The sequence below is a fragment of the Convolutriloba macropyga genome, chromosome 10 (assembly GCF_964194025.1).
Source record: "Convolutriloba macropyga chromosome 10, txConMacr16.3, whole genome shotgun sequence".
NCBI lineage: Eukaryota > Metazoa > Xenacoelomorpha > Acoela > Convolutidae > Convolutriloba > Convolutriloba macropyga.
The window spans coordinates 22,632,974-22,655,768 of NC_134477.1; the positions used below are offsets into that span (position 1 = coordinate 22,632,974).

Genomic DNA, 22,795 nt, shown 5'->3' on the forward strand with positions numbered 1-22,795 from the left:
GCAAAATTTTCTAAGTATAGTTACAGATGCCGATTTATCAAAGGCAGATACTCAAGGAGTACACCTAATTCTTACATCGTTCGTATATCGTTTCCGAAGAAACCAGTTCTCATACAATCCAGCTCAATTCAGTGAAGACAAAAGCTCCCTTTAGTAGGATTTGTAATTACAGAATAAAAATACATTCGAAAGTCAAAGCCTTATCAATATTTCATTTTAAAACAGTCGCTTCTCCTCTATATGTATCTGGAAATCAATGCTGTGAACTCATTTTCATTTTTTTACCAAAGCAGAGCAAAAAAACCGATGTACTTTAATGATCTAGTAGGGCCAGATTACGTCGTATATGAAATTGATTATTTTTGTTATCCTAACCGATATTGGTTTGGAAAATACTAACAGGTTTTGTCTTGGTATTCTGACGACAGAGTTCTTACAGTGTCTTCATAGCGCGATAAAATGCGCTTCCGATAACATTCTGTGTGATAGTGTGATATGATAATCATTGCTTTTCGAATAATTCATTTTCGGATATTTCATTTTCATTTGAGCCGATTCAAACCGGCTCTAAAAGTTATGAAACCTATACTTAAAATGGGATGTTTTGAAAACAAAAAGAAGCCAGAAAAATAGCATTTTGGAACTCAATTTAATAGGGTCATCCGACGTTTTAGGACCCAAGACGATGTTTGTGGCCCATGTCAGCTCCGTTCAGACTTAATCGCGCCGCCGCTTTGACGCTTTGACATAGGTTTCGAGAATTATTCGACAAAAGACAGTAGGTTTGCAGTTTCGTTTGCACTTTTTGGGTTGACTGGCCGCGTTTTTATAACCCAACTTCTTGGTTCGTAACCAACTGTCCGGACTTTGGAAAGAGTGGTGTTCAAACTATACGTCTCAAACCTCGGTCTCTGGCGGCATGCCTAGCCCGCGACCGAGAATTGCAAATAGGCCACAGTTCCCATACCATCGAGAAATAGCTCTCACGTTCCGGGAAACTGGCTATAATAGCTCGTCTTAACAAAACTAGAAAACTATTTCTTGTGTCTTGTATTTTGATGTTTAAATGTTTTATCTATCCAATACCATTTCAACAGAAAAAACTTATTCATCCAAGCTCCCGACTTCAATATGTGAATACAAAAAGACGTCTCCTATCGAATTTACCAGACCTTTTATAATAGCAGTATTGCAAAAGAAGATTGCAGAACTTGACCCCCTCACATTAAATCCCTCTCTGTGCGACTGTACGCGGCTACTCACCAACTGATCCTCGTTCCTATCGATCATCTCCGTGGTATTGAAGGAGACACCACAAATTGTACCTACGGCCATACATTCAACCTCCTCTGCAGAGACTGGATCAATGGCAAGCTGGCAAATCGAGAACCTCTGCAGGTAGAGAAGGACCTACTCAACCACCTTCTTGCAATGCAATCTCATTGCAAGGTGGATCTCCAACCTCGAGCTCTGGCGGCACGCCTTCCTCGCGACCGCAATTTCCCCGAATTCTTCTAAGACTCTGAATAGCGAATAGCGTCACAGATTTCGAGTTTAAACATCACTAAAGGACCACAATTCCCATTCCATCGAAACAAGGCTCTGATTTTAAGCGAAACTGGCTATGATAGCTTTCCTCAGCATATCTCAATAACTGTTTCTTTTTTTTGGAAAATTTATTTGTCTGTTTTTTTGTTTATTTACAGTTTTATTCATTCACTTCTCCATATTCTAACATATCCTCCTGTGTTTATTGAGGAAGTAGAAACGTGTTTCTTTTATTCTTTTCTTTGGTGGTTGACAAAGTCGATGCCTCTTGAGGGATCAGAGTGCCTTGTTGGGGCGCCGACTTTGAAGTTTTCACTTGTTGCTCTCAAAAAATCTTTGTCAACTACCTTTAATTCGTTTCCACGTGCCTTTCGGTTTTCTTCATTACTTGTGTTATGAATCAATATTTTATTGTATACATTGATTTTGATATTTTTGGGGATAATAGGCAAAGAACCAATGTATGAAAATTTGTTTATGTCGGGGTTAACTAAACTAATCAGGCTGGAATTGGTTTTAAAAAAAAACATGTGCTATTTTCACAGCTGGGCGATTTAAAAACTCCTGGAGCGATCTTACTTCTCAAGATCTAGCAGTTTGGTCGGTGCGGCTGAACGTCCTTGTGACGCGTCCTAAAGGCTAAATTCCCCTCGCAGTCCACTACTCCAGTAATCAAACGTCATTTACTGGAGTTTTGATTCTGGATTGGTCCATTTCCTTCGGCCGATCAATAAGCACGTATACCAAATTTTTCATACTGCTTCCAGTCATTGTATCGTCTGTGTCCAGCTTTTCGTCTTCAAGAAAGGCTCCAACAAACAGAATGTGATTTGGGGTCAGTGGGTCCTTGCATTCGTTGTTGCTTCTGAAGCGTCAAAGGTAGCGCATTAACTAAACATTCTGTTTCTGTGACAAATTTTGTGATGATGACCCAAGTCGATTTGGTGGAACTCAAACTTTAAAAAAGTTCGCTTTACTATCTGCTGGATCGCATCGGCTCGTAGCTTGCGCTGCTGGGCATGCTTGCTTACCCAGGTTGAGGTGCCATCCGGAAGTCAACCCTGATCAGACCGTGCCAGACGAAAGTAACCGCTGATCAGACCATCCCAGACGAAGTTGACCTCTGATCAGACTAATGTGCGCTCAAAACACCGTGTGCGCTGAATGTGCGCTCAAAATGGTCTCTGATCAGACCCAAATCAGGCCATTGCCAGACGATTGTGCAACCATGGCCCAGATGAAACCCAGACCATTGTCAAGGCGATTGTGCGCGTCAAATGACCTCTGATCAGACTATCCCCAGACCAAAAATGCTATTGATCAGACCATCTTCTAAAGATTTTCTGACCACCTCCAGACCATTGTCCAGACGATTGTGCGACCATGACCCAGGCAATTGTGCGCTTCAGATGACCCCTGATCAGACTATTCCCATCCGGAACCAAAACCCAGACCCTGTAATTATGTTCTGGGAACACACCGTGTGCGTTGGACTTCGGATGATCAGAGATCACTTCCGGATGGCACCTCAACCTGGGTAGGTCGGGCGGTGCTGGCTCGTGATGGCTCGTAGCGGGGCTGCTGGCGACGTTCAGGCTCTTCGCTGCACTGTTGGATCGTGTCGGCCCATGGCGGCGGCTGCAGTGGTCATGCCAGCACTGCTCGTTCGTGCTGGCTCGTGTCGGGCTCTGTTTTGTTTTCTTTGAAAACGAATTCACCGGAACCAACTCTTCTTTTTTGGATGGCTCTGGATGATGTAAATATTATCAAATTGCACAAGCTGCCAGGACATTTTTCAAGATAATTAGTTTTTCAAAAAAGCAGAAAATAAGTCTAGTTTTTCTGGGCCTTTTCATCCAAAATAAGAAGTTCTTGCGTACAAAATTAAAAAAATTATTGATGCTTCAAATTATGGATATGTTAAATGATCAATAATCTCAGATTACTGATTCCTGTTTAGCCTATGGTCTTCAAGGGGCATGCTGTACCTTATGACACTGTATCATTTGGAACAACTAAATTGTACCTGGCTTGGATCAAAATTTATTTTGGATACAATCTAATCTGCTGTCTGGAGTTTTTGCTGTAGCCTTGGCTGCATCTTCTCTTCCTTGTATCAGCTCAATTCAAAAATGACCCAATATCTGATGCTGTCAGTACCAACCATTTCATTTGTTTCCCAATCCGGCACAATCCTCGATTTATGAAAAGACTTTAAAATTCTGGTAGGGGTGGCAATATTGACTAAAATTACTCGAATGAGCTTCGTAAACAAAATCGGGCTAATATGTTTTCATGAGTCGAGCTGAAGTCTTTTCATACCGACGAAAGTCCAGCTAGTGTCTTTTCATGTGTCCACCATTAATCATCTCGTAACCAACAAAGTCGAGTTAAGGTCTTTTCATGGGTCCACCATTCGTCTTTTCATTTGTCTTTTTTCAGAATTCGAAATTTTTATTTTGTTCTTGCTTCTATCCATACAGAATCAAAACCGAAGCAAGACTAAATAGTTTTGCACCAGATTAGTCCAACTTAAGAAACAGATGGAAAACTGCCAAAAGCCTTAAGAATTTTGTCACATCTTTAGATGAAGAGTTATGGCAGCTTAAAAAGTTAGCATACTACTTGACTCAACCCAGTACCGAACACGAAGTGTAAATCAGTACTGGGCAGTTGTAAGTGCAAGCCTCCCATGTAATATAATTTGCTCGCATTCTCGCTCGAAATTTGCTTCTTTCAAGCGTATTTTAACGGCGCAAAATAAAACCTCTCAACAGGCACGGTGACGTAGTAAGGAGAACAAACGTCTAAGGAGAGGGAGAGCGTCGCTTCGATCCTCAAACGGAACTTTCTTTTTGCACTTGGCCCAATTCTGACCATTGTAAAATCAGACTGAACGCAAGTCTGACAAGTCAAAAAAGTTACGTGAATCAGTCTATGATTCAGCAATGTGAGGAATTGCATTTATACTGGCCCAGTACTGAAACGCACTTGGAGTTCGGTACGGGATGAAACCAGCTAGCTTATGTGTATCGGTCCTAGTCCCATTAGCCATTACAAAATTTCAGTTTGTTTTCCCTTCCAAAATTGTGGGCTATCTTTTTTAAAAAATAACGCAGGTTTCTGAGGGATTTGTGGTTCTTCTGAACCCTAAAAGATTAGGGAGCATGCATGCTGACTACGCTATATGCAATACTTCATGTAAGGTTTCAATGGCAAAAAGCAGACTTATGAAAAGACCAATGATGGACTCACGAAAAGGCTTTAACTCGACTTTGCTTGCAGACATTGTATTGAGCTTAATTCCAGCCCAAACTTTGGGTCGAGCCAAAGTCCTTTGCGAAAATCTGAGTCGAGCTAAAGTCTAGAATGTCTTAAAGTCCAGCTAAAATCTTTTTATTGCCCGAAGGAGATGAGTATGGTCTTTTCATAGTTCACTCTGGTCGAGCAGTTTTTTCATAAGCCTGTACCTAGACATAGGCAAATTCGGGTTAGATTGAACTGATCTCCATTTGTGGTTTTGTGTGTGGGTGTTTACTCCGGGTTGGAAGTGGTTGTTGCCGATGTGCTTATGGTACTATTGTGCTTTCCCTGCACTTTCATTATCTTGTTCGCTTTGTCCCAGAACTGTAATTGAACTCATAGTTTGAACTGATTAGATCAAACAATGATCATTTCGTTTTATCGACTTTTGTGCTAGCTCCCTCAACCTGTTAGCTGCTGTTTTACTATAAACCAAGGAGAAACTTCAGTCTCGCTGGAGCACGCTGGCTGAATGTGGATTGACGTTTCTTAATGGAGCTCTGAATGACAATGTCAATGCCTCATGGGGAGATCAAAGTGCTCGATTGGGGGCGTCAACTTGCCTTTGTTCTTCTGTTGTTGCTTTTCAATACACCTTGGTCAATTACCTTTAATTCGTTTCCACGTGCTCTTTGATTTCTGGTTTTCGTGTGTTCAGAACCAATATTTTTATGTTTACAGTTATTCTTACATTTTTGTGGTAAATGTGCTAAGCGCCTAAGTACAAAGAAATACCGGCGTCGATAACAGTAGGAAATTAAACAGAGAAAACCAAACTTTTTTAAAAAAACATCAATAAGGGTTGAAAAGCTCATATTAGCTAAGAAAGAATTTAACCAGAAATTAAGCTGACAAATCCGACCGGGCCAAAACCGTACTAGAAATAGGATGAATTGAATTCTCTTTTTTCAACCTACAGAGATTCAGACTACATAACTCCATCCAGCTTGGACCAAATCATCACTATACGACAGTGAGAGACAGCTGAAAACACAAAAGGATAAGACGTCAGTGGCCAGAACACCCTTACTGGTTTCTTAACCGACAGGATGTGGGCCACTTACTGATGACAGGAGTTACCTACTTCACTTGACAGGGACCAACACATTCAAAAAATTTTCAGCTGGAGTCTACATTTCGGATGAAACTCTTAACCGCGGATGGATGCAGCAGACAAAAAAATATAATGAATTCTCCAATATTTCTCTTCTAATCGCAGACTGAGAAGACGAGAAAACTCCACTCTCTTTTAAATAGTGCATGTAAACTTTATTCCTGTCATTCACTTAGTTTAGATACACTATGTGTACAACGCTGACTCTGGTGTTGTGTATTACCAAAGTTATATTTGAAGTATTTCTAGTGTTTTCCAGAGTCGGTTAGTCAGGTAGGATTAGGTGAGTCTACTTCGAGCGCAAAAATAAAGTAGCCTCAAATCTATATCCCTTAAGGCTGTAAAAGGAGCCCAGCTAGGGTCTGCTTTAATAGTCGCCCCTTGCAAAAAATTCATTAAGATTGGAACAAAGATTTTGTTAAAAAAAGTTGAAAAATTATTAATGGTAATCCATTGAGTTGACACTAACCAGTTGCTGGCATCCATTCTGAAATCTCCCACTGATGTAGTGCCATCGTTCCTTGGTCCAGGCAAGTTCGCCACCAGAGTCAGGTACTTCCCACTGCACAAATACACAGTACAGCAGATTACTACCCGGTCCTCAACACCCCACCCCCACCGATCCCCAACATGATGTCGTTTTTCTTCGGTGTTCTCAAATAGGGCAATCTGGGAATAGGATAATTCGGTACATTTTACATGAAATCGATCTACTGTGAATCCTAAAGATCTAGATACCACAACCCTAGATCTAGACCATATAAAAAGAACAATCTGGCGCAGCTTTTAAAATTTATTATTTTTAGTGCCATTTTCCTAAATAATTTTGGAGTGAACGCGTTGAAAGCGCTGAAATTAAGTAAGATCATCTCTAAAACTTTAACGTTGATCTTAAATATTACAAGAGTTAAGGGTATTTTTAAAAAACCCTTAACACTGACATGTTTGTTTCCAAGCCGATTAAAAACTTGAAAATCGAACTCTTGTAAAGCTTTTATTATGCAGTAAGTCATTTTATAAGATTTTTATCTATAGAGTCACAATAGACTCGCGTTTTCTATTCTCTGTGCGAATGGTACGCGAAGCAGCCCCGATAGAACGTAAATCATTTCACAGCCTCCACAACTGCAAAGACTTCCCTTTTAAATGTACTTAATGCACTTCAGTTCTGTCTGTGAGAGAAACAGACGGGCCCATGTAATGGATTAATGTTGATTTTTGCATCAGTAAGAGTATAAAACGCTGCCAAACTATTACTGCTGCCAAACTATTGTTGCTTGCATCTGCATTCAGGACAAATGGTTGATCAAACACATGGGGTGACTCAATATAGGCGGTTTCATCACTATGTCAAAAGTTTCATCGCAATTTTTGACCCAAACGAAATGTTGTGCTTCTGTGTGACATTGTACAATGGTTTGGTAATTCCTGCAGACTCTTTGAAAAAAGCCTGCGATAGCTGCAAAATCCCAGAAAGCATTGCCCTCCTGTCGTTTTAGTGGTTTCTGTGGACTTGTTGAGGACTTCAACTATCTCCTCATCTGGCGGTAGTCAGTCTTCAACGATATATTATCCCAGATAAGATAGGGCAATTTTTAGACGTCTATCCTGAATTCGGACAATTTTAGTTTCATTCCCGCTTCCAACAGTCGCTTCATCACTATTTTAAAATCTCCTTGTGTTCCTCATGCTGCCGCGAAAAAGTCATCCAAAAATTGTTACAAAGTTTGGGAACTCATATTTAGGCACTGCATTTCATAAGACGTTGGAAAAAGGCGTTGAATTGCATAAACATAACGGAAGTTGGCTTTGTTCATAGTGCCTACCATCAAGAGTTGCAAAAGTTGTTCTTGCTTGTGCAGGTTTTTGGAGAGACATTTTCAGTACCCAGAGGCCATATCCAGTAGAGCCGCGCTCCCTAGACATGGTCCAAAGTCTTGAAAGCTTGATGTAGATTGAAAGCTTATCTTTGTGGTTGCGTTCAGTTTCCGGAACTTCTTGAACTCTCATCTTCATGGCCCACCTCGACAACTACGACTGCTTATTCATATGCCTGGTCACCAGAGCTTTCCACCTAGAAGTATGCCAAGACCTCTGAACCAATTGTCCTCTCATGACCATGAGTAGATTTGTATCAGGACATGGATATCCTGACCTCATTGTGAGTGACAAAAATTTCATCGGAGCCAACCAAGCAATGAACTTAAAGTTCCAGAGAAACTACAAGCCATACATCGAGTACACCAGATGTCTCAGCAGAAAATTCAGTGAACTTTCAAGTCTGCATTGGCAATACACTTCGGAGAAGTCTGGGAGGGGCTGATCAAGACCCCGAAGAGGAGTCTACTAATAGTGCTGGATAGACAGAAACTAACACTCTCAGTTTTCCAGACAGTTTTCCTTGCTGAAGGAATATGTTCCTGAGCTCAACAAGAGAACGAAGTGGCAAAAATCAAATGATGAGCTGGATGAAGGTGATATTGTGTGGGTGCTCAAAGAATTCGCACCCAGTGGCATCCGGAAGGCTACAGGAATGGTACAGAGACGAGCAGTAACCCTAGGCCGTGTATTCCCACAATTGTCGAGTGCGCTGGGGGTCACTGACACAAGTTCATGGAAAACACGTATTTCGTAAACAAGCGCTTAAAAAACGATTTGTACTTAATTCCTGTTTCTTTAACTTTGGTAACGGGTCCAAGAATTTATGCAGCAGTTTTGGCGAATCGGACTCAAGGGTAATAAGTTTTAACGCTGCCATGTATTTTTTTCCTCTCTGGATCTTGCGGCACACGTATTGCAACTTCTGATCTATCAGTCGATGTCCACCCGCATTTGAGAACAGCAAGACCTCCGTCAAATTCGATCCACCATCTTTTTGGTTCCCTGTAACAAGAAGCACTCTGGATTGGGGGAGTCACTTTTTTAACTGCAGCTTCAAATCCGACTTCCATTGGACAACAGCCAGAAGCACCAGCTTCTAGACTAGTTACTCTGTCGTTTGCCAATGGGGCGAGCAATGATGAGAAGAAGCACCACAAGATGCTGAAGAATGCATATAAGAAGGAAGCTGCAGTCATCATGGAGAAACGGAACAATGCATGGTGCCATCTGGCATTGACTGTAAATTCAACAACCCTCATGCTGATGAGAAATGACTGTGAGGGATATGACGGCATGACAGCATTTGGAGATGGAGCAAATGCTAGGAAGCTTTTCCAAGACAGATTTCAGGTTAAGGAGACGCTCAACTGCAGATCGAGGATGCTGATGATTCGAATAGCCTCTTCGTCAGAGGACAAGATCACAAAGACTCCAATATCAAGAGTGGCAGAGACCCAATTAGAAGAGAAGCTGGGGAGGTTGTTCACAGTCGTGATGGGACCTTTCAGAGTAGAGTCACTGTCGGGGTTCTGGTTCTGCATTGTTTTTGCAGACCAGAACACAAAGTTTTTGTTTGTGGACTTTCTTAAGGCAAAGAAAGAAGCACTGGCCAGCCTGAAGAAGTTTGTTCTCAGTGTGCAGACGCCCAAGAAGCTGAGAGAAGACAATGCGAAGGATTTTCTCTCAGAGCAGTTCAAGATGTGCTGTTTAGATGCAGGCAGTCTACAGGAGAAGACCGTACCAGAGACACCACAACAGAATGAGTTAGCTGAGAGGCGCAACAGGAAACTGCTGGAGATGCAAGATGCCTGCTCATTGACTCGGGTCTTCCCAAGCAAGATGATGTAGAGAGTAGCAATTCTCCACGCAAAAAGAATCAAGAACTTGCTTGTGAGAGGAGGAGAAGAAAAATACCTCGAAGAGCTGATGCGAGGCTTAAAACCTAAGCTTTCAATTAGTAAATTGTCAATTTTTGGTTGCACAATCTTCATGCGGAAGCGGAACAGGGATTTCAGCAAACTTGAACCCAAGAAATGGAAGGAAAGTTTGTGGGTTACACTGAAGGAGACAACGGATACCTGGTGTACGTACCCAACACACGCAAGGTTGTGGCAGTTCGAGATGTGATCATCAAGAGTACGAAGTGGGCTCATTCTCTGACAACACAGAGACGGCTGACCTACTAAATGAGTGGTCACAGCATCTGGGGATCTGGCACCCAGATGATGGTCATCATGAAGATGGCAACAAAAAGAAGCAGGGCACATCTACTGCAACAAAAGAGGAGCGGCATGACGCAGAGAGCGTGAACACTCAAGAAACGACACTGAGACGAGATGCTTCGGATGTTGAGGAAGCAGCACAAGAGGAAGAATCTACTGCAACAAGACGGAGTCTCAGAAACTAGGAGTCACTGGAAGACAGTGAAACAGAGGAATTCTCACAGTCAGAGACAGTTGGCTTCTTTGAAGAGGCACAGGAGCAAGCGGACAGGGCAGAAACCAGACGAGGGACACGAGCAAGGAATGTTCCGCAATTTTTTTGAGAAGTTACGACATATCTTTTTGTGACTGTGGGTGACTATGGGGAACCCAAAACAGTCTACAAGCAAAGCCAAGCAAGGTGACGATAAGGATCAGTGGTACCGGGCAATGAAGGACGAGGTCAACGCTCTCAAAGACAACAAGACTTGCTACCTAGTGAGAGCATCTATAGACAGGAACGTCATGCCGGGCAAATGGGTCTACAAAGTGCAATTCGGACCCAGTGCTCAAATGTACAAATACAAAGCACGCTATGTGGCGAAAGCCCTGAAACAGGTAAAGACTCACTACTTTGAGACTTTTGCGCCTACCTCTAAGCCAGAGACATTCAGCATTCTACTTCAACTATCAGCGAAGCAGGGCCATATGATGCACCATTTTGATGTCAAGACGGCTTTCCTGCACTCACCAATAGAGGAATCAGTGCATCAGGAACCGCCATAGGAATTTGTAAATCAAGGATCAGATGGAGAGAAGTCAATATTTCTACTGAATAAGTCTATTTATGGATTGAAACAGGCAGCTAACAACTGGTATAGGGAACTGGCAAACTTCCTGCTGAGACAGGGGTTCACCAGAAGCAGGAATGACAATTGCGTGTTCGCGAGAGCAGAGACAGAGGGCCACGCTTTCCTCTTGGTCTGGGTTGATGATATCATAGTGGCATCAAGAAGCATGACAGTGATCTCCTATGTTAAAAAGCAATCGAGGCAACATTTTATATGGAAGACAAATGGAGACTACACTGGTCTAAGAATCGACGAGAAGAGGTCACAGTCGCCCGATAACTCTACGTAGAATCAAAGCTTGAGCGGTTTCAAATTGATCAATGCCAACCCTCAAAAACTCTAGCTGATTTGAATTTGAAACATCAGATAGCACAGAACGGAGACAACGAAGTGGACCAGAAGATCTCCAGATGCTTGGTTGGGTCAATTCTGTATCTGGCCAAACAGACGAGGCCAGACATCCTGTTCAGAGTCAACATTCTGTCCAGACACATGCATGCACCAACCAATCAACACTGGATTTGCAGAAAAAAGACTTCTTCGATATCTTCAAGGTTCAAAAGTTTTAAAACTTGCTTACAAAAAAGAAGCTAGTTATGATTTAGCGGGGAAAGTGATGCAGACTGGTCTGGTGATGTGAACAAAAAAAATCAACGACGGGCTACAACTTCGAGCTCAACGGACGTGTTGCTGCACTCAAATGGGGTGTCAAGAAGCAGGCCACAATTGCTCTTTTTTCATCAGAAGCAGAATATCAAGGCATGACAGCAGCAGTTCAAGAAGCATTGTATCTGAAAAAACTTCTCGAGGATTTCGGCATCCAACAGAAGCTTCCAATAGCAATTGGAGGGGATTTGTATCAAATTGTGCCAGGACCCAGTCATGCACAAAAGGAGCAAAAACATTGAGACAAAATTTTACTTCAATAGCGACAAGACAGAGGATGAGACTATTTCAATTCATTGCGTTCCTACTGACAAAATGGCAGCCAACATCTTCCCAAAGTCTTTACCCGCATCGAAGGTGGAAACATTCCGAGCTGTTTTGATGGGAACAGACTCTACGCAATCAACTCAAGTCTGAGTTGGGTTGTCAGATCTTTGATCAAACGATAGTCTTGAACTTAGTAATAATTAGAATGAAAGTTTAAGTTAACAGATTACCAAGACAACTGTAAATTTGATTCTTGTCACAGAATTTATATAAATGAAACGTCAATTAATTGTGCGTAGAACCACTTTTCGGTTCAAACTGATGATTCTAGAGGGGTATTTTTAAAGTGAGATTTTCTGATGTAAAATTTTCCGGACACGTATGGAATGATTATGATACCTCCGGAAATGTGAATGAATTCTTCGAAAGTTTTAAACGCACCCTACGTATGGTTTCCCTTTTGATCGATTTCTCTGAAATTTGCAGAAGAAGACAATCCTTGCGACCCCCACTGTAAATCATTGTATTAAGATTAGTTTTGTATCATGACTTTCTCGCACTGATAATGGGTATATATACAGCTGATTTTTGAGCATTTTTTCATCCTCAAAATCAAATCACCATCTTGATCTAAGAATCAGATCTCTCCTGTAAATTTCTAAATTCTACTGTAAAATATCTTTCTTGTTATGCTCTCAAATTGAGAAATTAATTTTTCTACTTAGTTAAAAACGCTTTTTATTCCACTTGCGAAAACCCATAACCAAACATCTTCTTCTGCGAGCAAAAAAACTTTTTCAGGCTTTTCAGCAAACGATTTGATGCAAAGAACAAGTACACCATTAGTTTTCACAAATTTGTTTCCTTTCTGTGCACAAATTTGTCTCCTTGGTACGTCTGTTCGAGATAAGCGTCACAGTTTTCTGAGTCATTTTCAGGAGTTTTCAACTTGTAATAATTCAAAAAAAATTGTTGTTATCATAAGCCTCTTCTAGGTCTGAGGGCAGATTAATCACTCGCATTTTGGTAATCAAGATGTCCGCCCGCAGTGTCCCTTTCTCTCGTAAAAGGTTTTGTAGACCAATTTTAATAATTTTTTGTCCGGTTTGAGATAAACTGTAGGTAGGTGCAGTCTTGAAAGTTTTCTTGAAAGGGTTGATAGCACAAAAGTTTCCCGTACTTGATATTAATTTGACTGCTTCCAATTCGACAGTAATTTTGCCTGCTGGAACGGCTAGATCTTGATCGCGGACAAGCAATATGCCCTGAGAATTTCCCTTTTGCAATCACTTGATTCGTTGCGTCAATAATCAAAAAGGAGTTGATGACATGAAAAGATACGGTTTTTCTTCAGATGACGCAGTATATCGAAGTCCGGAATTGGGAAATGTTTCGTTTCAGGAAAACCGTGAAAAGTATTGCATCCACGGGAACCATTTGTGAAAAGAAATCCAGTATCGCAGATCTCTTTGTCACAAATACAAACAGAGAGTATAATCTTTTCCAAGAGGTGCACTCGTTTTCCTTTGGCATGGAGAATTGTAGCCTCGAAGCTCCGTATGGGGACTGGGTTTTGCCCCTCAACTTCATAGTAGATAAAGTTTACACCACTGGCAGTTTCTACTTCGTTCCTTCTCTCAGCTCCTTCGATGGCAGCTGTCAGAGAACTGACGGTCCGCTACTATTTCCCTCGGGTGTCGCTTTTCTGGATTCAGGCCTCATCATTACAAAACATGTGATAAATTGGCTCACACTAAAAAAAAGTTCAGGTAAATTTACCTTAACGCAGTTAAGGTAAACCTTTGTTAAGGTAAAATTAAGGTAACAATTACCTTAACTTTACCTCAACTTGAGTTAAGGTAAAAAATAACCTGAACTGTGTTAAGGTAAAATTGCCTTAACTTACCTAAACTTTTTTAAAAACTTTCTGCAGTACATAATTGTATATTTTAGTAAAATTATCAAACGAAATGTTGAAGTTTATTACAAGAGCTTTACAATGATCCTTATATGAAGCAATTTAAGCTAATATTTGTCGACCTACACTACATCAAACACCAAAAATACTTTCAGTGAGTGCTCAAAAAAATTCAAAAAGGCAGTAACGCACCTTAAAAACACCTTAAATTTTTACCTTAATTTTTAAGGTAAATTGAACTTACCTAATATAATTTACCTTAAAAGTTCAGGTTAAATTTAAGGTCTTTTTACGGTAAATTTCAAGTATTTATTCAGGTATTTTTACCTTAAATTTTGAGGTAATTTTTGCGCGTTTTTCAGGTAAGTTTAGGTGATTTTACCTTAAGTGTTCAGGTGTGTTTTTCATGTAAATTTAAAGTATGTTCAGGTAAAAGTTCAGGTGGTGCCCCCTTAATTTTTCAGGTAATTTTCAGGTAAAGTTGAGGTAATTTAAGGTAAGTTAAGGTAGGGTAAAACTACCTGAACGTTTCAGGTAAGTTAAGGTATTTTTTCAGGTAAATTTACCTGAACTATATTTAGTGTGCTGGAGTGGTTCTTGGTGGTCTGTTATTACGCTCCGGCCTGACCTCGTTTGAACATTTTATCTTCATTGGGCTGTTTCATTGTTAGTGACCCGTTTTCTTGCATGAGTTATATGCAACGTGGGAACGATTGTTTTCAATTCGCCCACGGGTTTTGGTTTCATTGCTCGGAATTCGTCTTTCTTGATCTGCATGAGTTGTCCTTGCATCTTTATTGATTGCTCCAAAAAGCTGCGGGTTGACTCTTGTTTATTTGTGGTCTCTCCACAGGTTGCATATTCTCGTAGAAATTGCTCGCCTTTTCCAAGCGATTCACTGCCTCCAGATTTAGCGCCCGTTGATATGCTGATTTCAACTTTGCTTGCTCTTCTCTAAGAAGATGTTCTCTGAGTTCGGGGTTCACCAATCCTTCTATGAAGGCCTCCTTGCTGCCTTTTATATGCAGTTCTGCGTCCGCCAAAGCGGCTTCACATTAGCAAATTCACATAATTTTCTCAACTTTTCGTCGGCTGGACAATCTGCGGTAAAGTGCAGAGCCCATCTGTCAAAAGAGTTGAAGACCTGCGCCTCCTAAAAATGATCCGAATCCTCCTGCTCTAACACTTCCAGCTGTTGATGACACCACTTCTGCTGCCACTGACAATGCTTCTGCTGCTGCATAGCGACACAGAGTTAAGTTATCTATTACTGATGACAATTACAAGTTATGAATCACTCCTCGATGATAACCCAGAACTTGTTAATTGTTAGATCTACACCTTCCGACAGCAGAGAACTGACTAAGATAAGACTCAGGTGAGGGAAAAGAAACTTGGTAAGATTTTTGCCAGGAGAACAGAAAGAAGTGTGTGTGTGTGTGTGTGTGTGTGTGTGTGTGTGTGTGTGTGTGTGTGTGTGTGTGTGTGTGTGTGAGAGAGAGAGAGAGAGAGAGAAAGAGAGAGAGGGCGCGATTGAGTTGATTTCAGAAAACGATATTTCATCAGAGCTTAAATTTTTGAGCGCTTCCTCGTTTATAAAAAAGAAAAAAGAAAATTTGGTATTCCTTTTCAATGTAGGCAACTAAAAACAATTTTTCTCATTTACTCTACTCTGGTATAAAAATTTTCTAAGAAAACGTTCGAAACGTGCTGAATAATCAAAAATTTTACCTCAAAAAAGTTATGATAATAATGGGATGGAACTGGCCGAAATTTTGCGTAATTAATTGAATCCCATGTCGAATTTTTACCCCAAAAATGATGAAAGATAAGGGGGGGGGTAATCGGGGGAGTTTTAATCAAGTTCCCCTAAAAACTCTTACATATTTTTGGTGCGAATGTGAGGTATTTTGGAGGGGCAAAATTTTGCAAGAATAGAGGTAATTTTGAGGGATAAAATGATGCACGAGTAGGGGTTAATTATCCCCATTGGAATGCCTAATCTTGCATTGTTTTAGCCCCCATACTCGAAGACTTACAGTCTTGAAACCCGCTTACCTTCATTCGGTTCTCCTTAGCCTCTAAACCATTAATGCTTGCCCATTAATGCCTGACGGTCCATCTATGCGAATCTACTCTCCCTTATTTTACATAGTTTCACTCCTTTCCTAATATTACGCCCTAATCTTGCTTCTTTTGGGAGGTAATTTTTTGGGGGGTAAAGTCTAAAAATTCTCCCTTTCCCCCCTTATCTTTTATTGTTTTGTCTCCCTAAAATTATCCCCTTAATATTACTTCTTTTTGGATGGTAATTTTGGGGGGTAAAGTAAAAAAACTCACCCCACTACCCCCATTACCCTCTTATCTTAAATGATTTTGACCCCCCCCCCACCCCCCCCCCCCCCCAATCACCCCCTTAATCTTACATCTTTTTACATGGTAATTTTGAGGGGTTAAATCTAAAAACTCCCCCCACATTAAATCGTTTCATCCCTCCCCCCCCCCCCCCCCTCCCCCCTCAAATTACTCCCTAATCCTACATCTTTTGGGGGGGGGGGGGGGTTACAATTTTTGTGGGGTAAAAATAGATCTGAAAATCCCCCCTATAACCCCCTAATCTAACATCGTTGTACCCCCCCCAATACATGAGTTTCGGGGTAATGGGGGAGGGGATAAAACTGGATGCATTCTTCATATAGGGCTGATGGGGGTGAGAAGGTGAAAGAAATTATTAACAGGAACAACAACTACAGATAAAAGGGCCACGTTCAAAGCCATGACCTTAAGCATAACATTGAAATGACTTTTATCGGCCGAAACTGAAGCAGCCGCAAATGCAAGAGAAAAAGTTCAAAAAATCTGCAGTAGTTGTTGTTGCTGTTGTTGTTTATCTCGAGTAGTAATCTATCCTTGAGAATATTTGTCTTGGATTGGGGAAGTCAGTGCCACAGAATCTGTGCAGTCTGGGAGCCAGTCTGTTGGATCCATCGAATATGTCCATATATGCATTGTAACTGTCACACTCAATCCCCTCTGAAATATTCCCAACATAAATTTATGTCCCTAAAAATTTTTTTAATTCAAACTAAACTTAGGGAATATTATTTGGATAATAAAGATGTTTTCGATATGTTTTATTAGGTATTGCACGTTTTTTCTCTGGGCACCGCTTGTAGAGTCAATTGACTCGTATGGTGTCCAAGGTGGTAAATTGATTAAACTTAATTAATATTTTGTATAAAATTCTCTGTATCCTCCACCATGTGAATTGCATACTTAGAGACTATTAAATCCTAAGGCTCTAAGCGAAACTAATTGAATTGCTGCAAATTTTTTTCGAGGGCAGTCAATGAACGTCCTCAGAAATTTCGCAAAAATGAATGTCTGAAAATTTATGTCACGTTTTTCTATGTGAACAGTAATCATCGCATTTTTCACGAAATTTAAGCTTGTTTTTCAAGTGGCTATTTTTTTGAATGATCGCTACTTGATTAAACGCGGAATAATTCAAGACCAACGCTAAGAAGACCAACGCAACACCAAAGTTCCGATAATTTTTTTTGTTTTCCCCTCATTATGCTCTTATCGCACATTGATTCAGCTTAGAGTATTGGCGCTATTTCCATATGAATTTGCAATCATTAATTGTGACACCCCAAAAAAGTTTGCGAGCTCGACAATTGACGATTATTTTGTTGATCATGTGACTAAAGACAATAATTTAACTTGCATTTCTGTATAGCAGCGAGATGAGCCAGTGAAAAAATGGGATCTATTCTGTTTCGCCCCCTCCAGTGATTTTTTATGACCCCCAGTTACAAATGATACGTTGTACAATTTACCACGTGCTCTGGATGTATCAGCAATTTTCTGAATAGACCATCTTTAAAAGCAAATGTTGTAAACAACATTCTGCAACTCTAGGACCCATCATAAAACCCCTTGCTTTTCTGTCTCCGAAACTACACTCTGGTTTGATTGTGTGAAGGGAGACTATCCAGAATATCGAGTTGAGTCCGAGGAAGGCCGAGGAGTTGAGGCCGAGAAACCGGTTGGATCCAATCTTTGCAAAACAATTCACTCAGCTTTTGTCAACAGTGAAAAACATACCGAAAGATCTATCTGCCCGCATAGACAAGTTGGTTCAATCTGCAACACTGGGAAGTGGTTCACCAGGCCCCAGAGACAATCCAAGGGAATTACTAGATTTGGGAACTATTTGCAGTGAAAATATTCCAACGATCCGCTATATCCCCGTGATCTTTCGTATGCCATGGTCCGGGTTTATTACGTCAATCACAGAGGACTGCTACTCAAATCCTGACTGTGTTGATAACTGGAAGAAGTTTTTCGCAGTTAGCAAATGTCTTTAAAAACACAAACAGCAGCAGGAAAACTCATTGATGAAGAAATTTGAGCGGAGGAGATCGGGCGAGTAAGCTGCCCTTTGGTACGAAGCGGCTCCAATGAAGCAAGCAAAAAATAAAAGCAACAACTCAATGACAGCGCTTGCCTCCCAAGGGAGAACACTTTGTCTTTAAGGACAATTTGGACGTGCGGCAAAGATTTCATCATCGGAGGGAATAGCGCCCGACAACACAAAAACCCTCATTGAACTCGAAAAAAGCTTCCAGGGGAAAACGAAACTCTTGAGCCAATGGAAGACTATAGCTGCGTATCTTTTCAATTCGATGGAACAAAAGTTCTTTTGCAGCTTCAGTCTTTTTCAAATCCTACAGCAGCTAGGCCGTCCAAAATGTACCTAGAGCGTCTTTTACACGCAATCAATTGTTCTAGATAAATTAGCATTTATATAGGATCCTCATTGTGCTCTTGGCATTTTGCGTTTTTGCCTTGTTGCTCCCAAAATGGTCTATTCTTTGCGATGCACTTCTCCTTTGGACGAATCGAACAAAAACCTTTCAAATATCTAATTCGGTTCAGCATGCAACCTTTGAAGGTGTTCTCGGAGTTTTGCTGTCAGACACCTCATGGGACCAAGCATGCCTTACAATCAGTAAAACCGGTGTAGGAATAAGACGATCAGAAGATCAAGTTCAGGCTGCATACGTTGGATCTGTTTTTCAATCCTCTGTTCTTGGAGAAAAGTTAACAGGCCATAATCCAACTCTAGACATCAAATTTTGTTAAGCAAATTGAAGAATTGAGCGAAATTGCGACGACATATCTCTCTCATTGAAAAATTTAGGAAGAACTTGATAACTCAGCCTTCGAAAGCTTGCTCCAAAAGTTTCATAGGAGAAAAAGCTCGTTTGCTATCTCTCTCTCTCTCTACCGCAGACTGGTGCCTGGTTATCCGCAGCCTCACCTCCAGCTCTGGGACTACACCTATCTTCCAATGAGTTCCGTGTTGCTCTCAAATATCGACTGCGTGTAAAATGGCACGAGAACGAGAGAAAATGTCCTTTTTGTAAATCTGGGACTCTAGATGTAATGGGCTACCATGCGGTGTCGTGCCATGGTCGGTGTGATATGATCTCTCGTTATGATCGTATACACGACAAAATTATATCAGCTTGCTCGGGAGTTCTTTTGTCTCCCATCTGTGAACCGAAAAGTTTACTACCCGACAATAAGTCCAGACCGCGCTATTTTTTTTACCTGTATGGAATTTTTTTTTACCTGCCGGTCAACTAGCAGATTTTGACGTTACCGCCAATATAAGCCGCATTATAAATGAGTTGGAGGAGAATGGTTTCGAACTGTCAGCTGCCGAGGACAGGAAGTACGAACAGTACGCTGAGAAATGTAGTGAAGTCGGAATTCAATTCATTCCTATGGCTCTCGAAACATTTAGAGGATTTTCAGAGAAAGTTCGTGAGACCCTCAAACGAGTCGCTACTCTGGCTAATAACAGAAGTTTGCAGCCGGCGGGGTTGTCGGTACTACCTTCAGTACGTTATCTCAGTCAGTCTCTGTTACGGCAATAGGGGGGTCTCAATCATGCTCCTTGCAAGGGATGCGAGATTATTGACACATATGAAACGGGAGCAAATCTTTGAATACTTGATCCAGAAGTTAAGAGGCCAGTCGGCCTCGAGAAGTGTGCTATCCATGAGCGGGGACAATCTATACTGATACGTTTTTGACTCACCCAATTAGTGGGGAGCTCAAAATTTTATGCATTATTATACGAGTTGTAACTCAGTGGTGGGTGAAATGTGATTGCCCAGAACAGGAAGTTTTACCGCAAACAATTTTTCCAAGAAGGAAACGAGTGTGATTGCGTTGGTGCTTTGGGTTGAACTTGTAATAATAACAATGATCGTCTATGGACCAAGATTTTCTAATTGTAAATTATTTTAAAAAAATTATCGAAATGATAATTACGCGAATTATTCAACTACCGCTTACATTATATGCAAATTGTAATTTCTTACACATGTGTTTATTTCAAAACTACTCTGCATTATTATATTGTAAATGCCATTTGTGTTTAATTGACTATGTGAGTGTATAATACGTTATTATATAGCACGTTACTATGTAAGAAAATAGCAGGTGCGCATGGGGGTCATAAAAGATTTATGCTCACTAAACTGGGAGGGGGGGGCAAACAGAATAGATCCAAGAAAATGTTTGGTTGCATGGGTGATGTTGTACGTACGTCTCTCCCAGTCCTCTTTGAGAGTGGTGGTGACAGTCATCTCAAATACAGGGTATCTGAACTGGAGAAGGATTCGGTAGTCATCTGCTGCAGTTATGAACAGGGTCACTTCACTTACTTGTCTTGGGTAATCAATGCTGTTTGCCCTATCGTGGGAGTAGATGTACACTGCCTGGTTGCCCAGACCCACCTGTAATCAATATTACCCAGGATGAGGTCCTTGACCCAAAACATATATGGACCAGATGGACTTGGGTTGTGCAGACAGGGGACATGGTGTGATTCCAGTAGTGTATAAAAAGTGCTATCCAACCACCACTGGCAACAAATGGAGAGAAAAGTAAGTGGATAGCATTATTTATACACTACTACTACAAAACTATCAAAAGGGTCACACTTTTGCCATGCACCAATTTTTTATACTAATGTTTGCACATTTTTAACACAAAATTTATTCAAAAATTTCCACATAAATAATTTTATACTCACACATTAGCCATTCAAAAAAGTTATTGAATATTTATATCCCGGGTCGAATGTCCTCCCTAAAATCCTCCTATTTTGATGTAAGAATGGGGGGTAATTTGTCTATGGGGGGTAAATTGATGTAAGAGTGTGGGGGTAATTTGTTCAGAGGGGGTAAAATGATGTAAGAGTTGGGCTGCAATGGGGGGACTTTTAAGGAATTACCCCCCATGACTGAAATTGCCATGTAAGTGTGGGCGGCAATGGGCTGCAATGGGAGGACTTTTCAGAAATTACCCCCCATGACTGAAATTGTCATGTAAGAGTGGACTGCAATGGGCTGCAATGGGAGGACTTTTAAGGAATTACCCCCCCCCCCCCTCCTGACTGAAATTGCCATGTAAGAGTGGGCTGCAATGGGCTGCAATGGGAGGACTTTGAAGGAATTACCCCCCATGACTGAAATTGTCAAGTAAGAGTGGGCTGCAATGGGCTGCAATGGGCTGCAATGGGAGGACTTTTAAGGAATTACCCCCATGACTGACATTGTCATGTAAGAGTGGGCTGCAATGGGCTGCAATGGGAGGACTTTTAAGGAATTACCCCCACTGAATGAAATTGCCATGTAAGAGCGGGCTGCAATGGGAGGACTTTTAAGGAATTACCCCCCATGACTGAAATTGCCATGTAAGAGTAGGGCTGCAATGGGCTGCAATGGGAGGAGGGGTGAAAATGAGGTAAAAGTTGGGCTGCCAAAGGGGGTAAAATGGTGTAAGAGTGAGGGGGCAATTTGTTCAGAGGGGGTAAACTGATGTAAGAGTTGGGCTGCCAAGGGGGGTAAAATGGTGTAAGAGTGAGGGGGTAATTTGCCCAGAGGGGTAAAGTGGGGTAAGAGTTGGGCAGCCAAGGGGGGTAAAATGGTGTAAGAGTGAGGGGGTAATTTGTTCAGAGGGGGTAAAATGATTTAAGAATTGGGCTGCCAAGGGGGGTAAAATTGTGTAAGAGTGAGGCGGTAATTTGTCCAGAGGGGGTAAAATGAGGTAAGAGTTGGGCTGCCCAGGGGGGTAAAATGGTGTAAGATTGAGGGGGTAATTTGTTCAGAGGGGGTAAAGTGATGTAAGAGTTGGGCTGCCAAGGGGGGTAAAATGGTGTAAGAGTGAGGGGGTAATTTGTCCAGAGGGGATAAAATGATGTAAGAGTTGGGCTGCCAAGGGGGGTAAATGGTGTAAGAGTGAGGGGGTAATTTGTTCAGAGGGGGTAAAATGATGTAAGAGTTGGGCTGCCAAGGGTGGTAAAATTGTGTAAGAGTGAGGCGGTAATTTGTCCAGAGGGGGTAAAATGAGGTAAGAGTTGGGCTGCCAAGGGGGGTAAAATGGTGTAAGAGTGAGGGGATAATTTGTTCAGAGGGGGTAAACTGATGTAAGAGTTGGGCTGCCAAGGTGGGTAAAATGGTGTAAGAGTGAGGGGGTAATTTGTCCAGAGGGGTAAAATGAGGTAAGAGTTGGGCTGCTAAGGGGGGTAAAATAGTGTAAGAGTGAGGGGGTAATTTGTTCAGAGGGGGTAAAATGATGTAAGAATTGGGCTGCCAAGGGGGGTAAAATTGTGTAAGAGTGAGGGGGTAATTTGTTCAGGGGGTAAAATGAGGTAAGAGTTGGGCTGCCCAGGGGGCAAAAATGGTGTAAGATTGAGGGGCTTATTTGTTCAGAGGGGATAAAGTGATGTAAGAGTTGGGCTGCCAAGGGGGGCAAAATGGTGTAAGAGTGAGGGGGTAATTTGTTCAGAGGGGGTAAAATGATGTAAGAGTTGGACTGCCAAGGGGGGTAAAATGGTGTAAGAGTGAGGGGGTAATTTGTCCAGAGGGGGTAAAATGAGGTAAGAGTTGGGCTGCCAAGGGGGGTAAAATGGTGTAAGTGTGAAGGGGTAATTTTTTCAGAGGGGTTAAAATGATGTAAG

The 22,795-nt window shown here is 41.4% G+C and overlaps 1 protein-coding gene across 1 annotated transcript in view; it reads right to left on the bottom strand.

Moving 5' to 3' along the window:
* Positions 1-22,795, bottom strand: part of LOC142347964 (uncharacterized) — a 116,032-nt gene that overhangs the window by 92,664 nt on the left and 573 nt on the right. The window contains exons 2-4 of the mRNA XM_075399130.1: positions 20,378-20,567; positions 16,659-16,782; positions 6,435-6,527 (exon numbers count right to left, since the gene is read on the bottom strand). Coding sequence (XP_075255245.1) covers positions 6,435-6,527; positions 16,659-16,782; positions 20,378-20,567 — 407 coding nt within the window. The remainder of the gene's footprint in view (positions 1-6,434; positions 6,528-16,658; positions 16,783-20,377; positions 20,568-22,795) is intronic.